The sequence below is a fragment of the Leptopilina boulardi genome, unplaced genomic scaffold (assembly GCF_019393585.1).
Source record: "Leptopilina boulardi isolate dan_hultmark-lab unplaced genomic scaffold, ZJU_Lbou_2.1 LbouV2_114, whole genome shotgun sequence".
NCBI classification, from domain to species: Eukaryota; Metazoa; Arthropoda; class Insecta; order Hymenoptera; family Figitidae; genus Leptopilina; species Leptopilina boulardi.
The window spans coordinates 587,213-595,330 of record NW_026137657.1 but is presented as its reverse complement, the minus strand read 5'-3'; the positions used below and the strand labels follow the sequence as shown (position 1 = coordinate 595,330).

General features: G+C 22.8%; 2 protein-coding genes across 3 annotated transcripts in view; one reads left to right on the top strand and one right to left on the bottom strand.

The window, feature by feature from the left end:
- The window catches only part of LOC127282176 (snurportin-1), a 31,890-nt gene that overhangs the window by 3,602 nt on the left and 20,170 nt on the right, over window positions 1-8,118 (top strand). The window lies entirely within an intron of this gene.
- LOC127282100 (homeobox protein 2-like) lies at window positions 1,063-6,997 on the bottom strand. Of its 2 annotated transcripts, none has more exons than XM_051306191.1 (4): window positions 6,525-6,997; window positions 4,955-5,025; window positions 3,690-3,944; window positions 1,063-3,052 (listed from the first exon to the last, which is right to left on the bottom strand). In XM_051306191.1, exons 2-4 carry the CDS (start codon window positions 5,009-5,011, stop codon window positions 1,271-1,273), a joined length of 2,094 nt encoding a protein of 697 aa, XP_051162148.1. In that variant the 5' UTR covers window positions 5,012-5,025; window positions 6,525-6,997; the 3' UTR covers window positions 1,063-1,270. The 2 variants fall into 2 exon arrangements, with proteins under 2 accessions (XP_051162148.1, XP_051162142.1); XM_051306185.1 differs by having other exon boundaries at window positions 4,955-5,015.

Below are 8,118 nucleotides of genomic sequence, written 5' to 3'. Positions count from 1 at the left end.
TAACCAGTGAAAATAATTTCAAAAAAAATTAATTAGATTTTTATTTTACTGAAGAATAAAATATAAATAAGTCTGTTTACATGTAAATGAATAAATATTTATTATTATTAGTACACGGGAAAAATATTTTACCTAGAACAGCGATAAGTTTCACTGGAACAGCGATATGTTTCAGTAAAACAACGAAAGTTTTCGCTGTTCTAGTGAAACATATCACTGTTCCAGATAAAGATTTATTTCCGTGATATTATTATACCATTTCAAAGAAATGGTATATTTGCCTCCGAGCCTACTAACTCATTTATTTGTTGCAAATATATTTTATTTCATTGAAATAAAAAATTTATTTGAGGCAAAGAAAAATTTATTTCTGACAAATAAAACTTTTATTTACGCCAGAAAAATAAGTTAGTAGGCTCTGAAACAAATATACGTTTATTTAACTCAAATATATTTTATTTGGTTCAAATAAATCATTTCTCTGCGTGTATAATTATACACCCAGAGAAATGTTTTATTTTAACTAAATATAATATATTTGAATTAAATAAACGTATATTTGTCTCAGAGCCAACATTTATTGAAGAAAAAAATTTTATTTACCATAAATAAAATTTTCATTCAAATCAAATAAATGTATACTTGGCTCTGTGACAAATATACCATTTCTCTGAGTGTAATAATAATATTATTCTGCATTATTATTATTAGTTTCTTATTTAGAATTATTAGTAAATAATTAATTAATTATTAGTTATCATTAATTATTAGGAAAAAAAAATGTTTCGCTTCATTTTTTATGAAAAAATACAAAAATTTATTTCATTTTGCACATTAAAAAAAAAGCCTCAAATATGGCATTCATTTGTTACGATTTTTTTATATTTTTATAATAAATAATTAAAATTATATGTTTTATCTTACATTATAGTCTTAAATATTAAAACTTCAATTTAAAGAAATATTTAAAATATAAATCGTTACATTGTTTCAGTCTTGGAAATATAAACTTTTTTTTAAGTTAAGAAATGTCAATTTCATGTTACATTTTTGGCTGAAAAATTTAGATTTAAAAAAAATTTTTAGAGAAATATTTTATTAACTTATACTAATAAAAAAAATTATTTTAATTTATTAAAATTTTTTTTAAATTAATTAAAATATTAATCAAATTTAAAAATATATAAAGAAATTCGTTAATATTAAAAAAAAATAATAATTTTTTTTTACGAAATTAATTTAACTAAAAAATTGTCAAAAATTAATTAAACTAATATTCCTTTGCTTGAGATTGATTCGAATTTTCATAATTAGATGATGTTTGATAATGACTTTGTGCATTATAATCATAAGCATTTTGTTGATGATTTTCATTATTTTGTTGTAAATCAGATTTTTCATTCTTTAACCTCGAATTATCGCGAACAGTTGTCGTAAATTCATTATTAATTTGATTAAATGATCTTGACCCCGTCGTCGAGGATAAAAAGAATTCATTGTCTTTTGAATTTGGTATTATGTCAGAATAATGAGCAGTTTCTTTGTTTGCAGATTCTTTTAAATTTGAATTTACAGTCGAAAAATTTGGCGGACGTAAATTATTATCCGGTTTTCTATAATGAGAATTTGGTCCATTATTAAAATCATCTGAATTTTCAATTCGATCATCATTATATTGTTTTGTGAGATTTTCCCCAATTTTTGAATTTAATGATGAAAAATGAGAATTTGTATTATCTTTATAATAATTGTAATAATAATTATTATTGTCATTATTATTATTATTTGGTGGCCTTTCGGAAGATAAAATTCTCGATTCAGAATCATAATCGAAATTAAATTCATCAGTATTTTCGAAATTTAATTTTTTATTTAAAATTGTATTATCAACTTCTAATTGTCTTTGTCGATCAAATGCATCTTCTTCGTCTATAGTGAAAATTGTTTCATCATTATTTTCATTGTCTTGATGATGATGATGATTTTTTGAATTTTCTGTTGATTGATAGGGGATATTGTAATTTTCTTGTTGGATATTTGATTCATCTTTACGAAGATAATTAATAACCGACGGAGTGGTAATGAAAAAATTGTCTTGTTGATTATTTGGGGAAATTTTATTTTTAAAATTTGTATTCTTACCGTAATTAACGGCAAATCCTCTTGGTATTAAATCTGGTAATTTATCTCTATTTTCATTGGAATTTTGATTTATAAATTCATTTTTATTTTCTTTGGTAGTCTGATAATTTTGTTTTGCATTTTCATTGATATTTTGATAATTTCTGTTATTTTCATTTTGATAATTTTGATTATAATTTTCATTTTCTTTTCTTTTTATATTTTCATTGATATTTTGATAATTATCATTTCTACTTTGATAATTTCGATTGTAATTTTCATTATTGTTTTGATAATTGTTATTGTAATTTGTATTTTCACTTTGATAATTTTCATTTTTAATTTGACGATTTCTTTCATTATTTAAATTTTGTTGATAATTTCTGCTATTATCATTCTGATGATAATTTCCCTCATTGTTGGAATTTTTACTAGTTTGATATCGAAAATCATCATTTTTGTTATTGGTATGAGAATTTGAAATTTTTGACAATTGCCTCGTTGAATTAGTATTTCGATGATCAATTTGATTTGGAACTCTTGTATTTTGTTGTGAATTATCTGTTTTTTCATATTGTCTATTCGATTTTCTCGAATAGCCAAGTCCACCTTCACCAGTGCCAGCGAGTGACAAATCTTGTGCGTCATTTACAGAATTATTTTCCTGATAGGCAAACGATGATGATTCTTGTCTAGATGAAGTTAATTGAGAATTTGTATAAAATTCTTCATTTCTTTCATTATTATTATTATTGAAATTTGATTCCAATTGTTCGCGATTCAATGTGTCTTTAAAGGAAAAAAGATCACTTGCATGCTCACACTCGAAATCATACCACCAATCGCAAACTAAATATTTTTGATTAAAAATACTGCCTGGTGGACATAGAAAAGAACTCTTCACATCTCCCACATTGCAGACGTGGAAAACCTGCGGGAAAAGAAAAAAAAATGAAAATTTCTATTAAAGCAAAAAGTGAATAATTTTAATAATTTTAATTATTAAATAAAAATTATTTATTAAATTGTTTATTAAAATTATTTATTATTATTTATATTAAAAATTAAATTATAAAATATTTATTTTTATTTTTATTTAAAAATAGTTAATTAGATGATTTAATTTAAATTAGGTGATAAACACATTTTAATTATGTTTCTGAAAAATTTAATTAAAAATTTTATTATTATACTACTTTATCTTGGAGAAAGTTGAGCAGATTTATTTCACTTTAGCGCTTTGTCTCTTTTGCCAAGAAAAATTATCTTTAATTAAGAATAAATTTTATTTAACTTTATAATTTTTTAATAGTTTTTACTTTGTAATTAACTGAAATATAATTTTCTACTGTCCTACAGCGAGAAACATTTTTTTCACTCATATATATTACAATAAGGTGCATGTCATCCTTTCCTACTTGAAAGTCAGAACAAAGTGAATTTCAGTAAAAAGTATAAAAAAAATTAATTTATTAATTAATAATAAATATTTATTTTTATTTATATATATATTTAATTATTTATTTATTTAAAAATAATAAATTAATAAAAATTCGTTGTCTACGAACCTGACAACGTGTTTCAATGTCTGCATAATATCCTCCGGGTTTCTTATCGGAACAAGTGAAGGATGTTTTGGGAATAAAATTGAGATTAGGATAATCCTTGCCAGGAACTCCAGGCACAGCAGCCAGCCAATTACTCCCATTGGTCTGATCATAATCCTCAGATTCATTTTCATTTAACGAATGAGATGAATTATTTCCATCAATTGGTCCACCAGTTACGATATCTTTTACATCCCTCGTTCGTCTGTCTCCAATCTGTTTAGATGAAAAATTATTCAATTACTAAAAATAAATATATATATTCCTAATTATATAGAATTATTCAATTATTAGGAATTAATTTATTAATAATTATAAAATTATTCAATTATTAAGAATTAATTTATTAATAATTATAAAATTATTTAATTACTAACAATAAATTTATTAATATAATTATTAATAATAAAAAAATTACGAAAAATAAAATTTATTAATAAATAAAAAAAAGTGAATAATCAATTACCAACTTTTACTTTAGATATAAATAATAGTAATAAATAAATATTAAAACAAAATGACAAATATAGGAAGATTTTTGATTATGATGAAGAAAAAAAAAACTTAAGGAAATGAAGATTTTAAACTAACTTTCTGTATATATATATTTTATTTATTTATATATATAAATGTATGTGTTTAATGCTTCCTCAACTCCATAAAAGTAAAATTAGAATCGATTTACGAGCCGCGAGTGGGTAATTAATTATATTATAATCTCGTGAATCGCGTTCGATGCTGGTTGATCGAAGAAGCGTTATAAACAAGAAGCTCGTGATTGTAGAAAGTGAATCTTATATGTACCACATTTCTATAAATATTGTGCAATTTCTCTTAGTCTCTTGGAGAACCTCTCTCTAAATAGAGTGCAGTAGTTATAAGGCTTCACTTCAACGCCGCTCTTCGACTTATGCAATTATATAGCATCCTATATATATATATAATATCGAGCACACTCAACGTTCTTCAAATTAATTATTCATAGGAACTTTACTACTTTGACTATAACACCACCTCTCAATTATATTGACGAAATTATTCTCTTTTTTTCCAAAAATTTATCAAATTTTAATACATGAAAAATATTAATTTATTATTTAATAATAATTATTAAATAATAATTATTATAATTATAATATATATATATATATAATAATATATAATATTTTGAATTTTGAAAATAAAAAAAATAAAATTATTTAATATGAATTAATAACTATTCTTACCGGTTCTGATGAAACAACTGCAAGAATTGTAGCGGCAACAAGAAGGATCACATTCATCTCCCTGAAATCATCTTGAATTAATATTTTTTTTTGTTTTGTTTTGTTTATTTATTATTCTTATTCTTGCATTCAGAAAGTAATATTAAATATTTTGCAATGATGATTTCAGGACGTTGAGAAAATTCTGTTTCATCAGATAATTGCAACTGGATCACGATAAAATCTTCAGTCTCTCACTCCCGAAACTATAAAACATTCGATCATTTTTTTTTTCATTCTAGAAAAACGTTTTCTATTCTATATGTTTTGAGGAGTGATGAAAATTTTAAACTACTGAATTTGAATAGCAATTTTAATATGTGGTAACAATTTTTACTAATTTAAATTAGTAACTGATTTTTTGTTACGAAAATTATTAATTATTACACTGAAAAAAAATTTATTTGATTCAAATACCGGTGTATTTGGTTATTATCTAATAAATATTTACTTGAATCAAATATTTCTTATTTGAATCAAATAAATGGTATTTGCTTCAAATACTGAAATATTTGAGTCAAATACTATATATTTGATTCAAGTAAATATTTATCTGATAATAACTAAATACACCGGTATTTGAATCAAATAAATTTTTTTTTCATTGTATTAATAATTAACATTATTAATTAATTAGGAACAATAGATAATTAATTACACCCAGAGGAAAGATATATTTCTGTCTCAGAGCCAAAGAATATTTATTTGATTTAAATAAAAATTTTATTTATGACAAATAAAATTTTTATTTAAATCAAATAAATGGACTGAGACAAATATACGTTTCTCCAATATATTTGGTTCAAATAAAACATTTCTCTGGGTGTAGTAAAAAAAATTGTGTTCACTAATTTATTGGTAAAATTTACTTGACTATTATCGAATAAATATTTATTTCTATTACATAATAATTATTACATAAATCAATGAAAACGTATTTTTTTCAAATACAGAAATTATTCATTCAATTACAATTTATAAAAATACAAATAAAATTGAAATAAAAATTATTTGGTTCAAGTAAAAGAAAATTGTAAATATCTACTGTGAAAAAAAATTTATTTGATTCAAATAATCGGTTACTTGACTGTTATCAAATAAATATTTCAAATAATTATTATTTTAGTCGATTAAATGTTATTTGTTTCAAATACAGAAATTATTGGTTCAAATACAATTTATTTAATTCAAATAAAAAATATTTGATTCAAGTAAAAATTATTTGATTCAAATAAATATTTATTTGATAATAGTCAAGTAACAGTTTATTTAAATCAAATAAAATTTTTTCTAAACAATTTTTTAAAAAAAAATTGCAAACTTTTTTGGAACATTTTCTTTTTGAATTATTATTTAAGGAAAAATCACTAACTTATATTTAATTACAACTTCTTTTCTCCACTGTTTAGAATTTTAAAAAAAGCAAAAAAAATGGTTTTTTACTCTTTTTTTACATTATTTGCTTTCTTATCTCGGGGCTTTTTTTTATATAATATAAAAAAAAATGGAATCTTGATAAGAAGACACCAACCTTGTTTATTATCCAACGATATAGAGACTGTACAAAAATATTGGAGATCGTTAACGATCTTTTCTCCTCGATCGTTATTGCTGCTGCTGCTGCTGGGAAGTTAGACAAGATCACTGGTGTTCTCGTTTCCCGAGATTGCTTCACGAAGGACAACGAATTGTGAATCTGCACGGATCCAGCATTCACCATCCGCATTTATAGTATACATCCCCACAGAGTGCATGTCTCTTTTCCCGGACGCATCCTAAACAATCTATATATCGCACACAACAGATTCGCAAACAATTTTGTGGACGCAAATTCCTAAATGTAGGTTAACATTTTTTATTATTTTATTTAGGACCATGTTCATCTTCTCTTAATTTCAGGAAAATAATTTTACCCCCATTAAGAGTAATTTAATTTTATTAACCTATTTTATTACAAATAAATAAATAAAATTAATCTTCTCAATAATTTTTAAAATTTTACTAAGTCACTGTCAAGAAAAAAAAATAATTTTTTTAATTGAATTAAATATTAAATAATATTGGAATATTAGAAATTAATTAATTAAATAAATTAAGAAAATTAAATATTGACTCTCTATTAAAATATAAATTTGTTTAAAATATAAATATATAAATTTTTGTTATTTATTAAATTTGCTCTCTAAATCTGAATTAGTAAAAATGTTTACTAATTTCAATTAGTGATTCACTTTTTGCTTCTGAATTAGTTAAATTTTACTAATTGTTAGTAAAAGTTACTAATAATTAGTACAATTTTACTACTTCAGAAGCAAAAATTAATTACTAATTCACTCACTTTTTGCTTATAAATTAGTTAAATTTTACTAATTGTTAGTAAAAGTTACTAATAATTAGTACAATTTTACTAATTCAGAAGCAAAAAGTGAGTGAATTAGTAAAAGTTACTAATAATTAGTACAATTTTACTAATTCAGAAGCAAAAAGTGAGTGAATTAGTAAAATTTTACTAATTGTTTGTAAAAGTTACTAATAATTAGTACAATTTTACTAATTCAGAAGCAAAAAGTGAGTGAATTAGTAAATTTTTCTAATTGTTTGTAAAAGATACTAATAATTAGTACAATTTTACTAATTCAGAAGCAAAAAGTGAGTGAATTAGTGGAGGGGGAATTTACTAGTTAAAAACGTGTACACTTGACTACCAGTAATACACCTCATATTACCCTTATTACTAAGTATTACACGTTATTACAGAGTATTACACATTATTACAGAGATATTACAGATTCTTTGCGTTATTACAGCACCGTAATAACGCATTATTACACGGTATTACATGTTATTACACAAGTATTACAGGAAGAGTGTACACTTGACTACATGAGTAAATTCCCCCTCGGAATTAGTTAAATTTTACTAATTGTTAGTAAAAGTTACTAATAATTAGTACAATTTTACTAATTCTCAGAGGCAAAAAGTGAGTAAATTAGTAAAATTTTACTAATTGTTAGTGAAAGTTACTAATAATTAGTATAATTTTACTAATTCTCAGAAGCAAAAAGTGAGTGAATTAGTAAAATGTTACTAATTGTCAGTAAAAGTTACTAATAATTAGTACAATT

Excerpts from the sequence above, each read along its gene's own strand:
- LOC127282100 (XM_051306191.1), bottom strand. The coding sequence starts at position 5,011 with ATGAATGTGATCCTTCTTGTTGCCGCTACAATTCTTGCAGTTGTTTCA. Across the intron at positions 3,945-4,954 it reads CAGTTGTTTCATCAGAACCG|ATTGGAGACAGACGAACGAG; the intron begins GTAAGAATAGTT and ends TCATCTAAACAG. Across the intron at positions 3,053-3,689 it reads ACATTGAAACACGTTGTCAG|GTTTTCCACGTCTGCAATGT; the intron begins GTTCGTAGACAA and ends CTTTTCCCGCAG.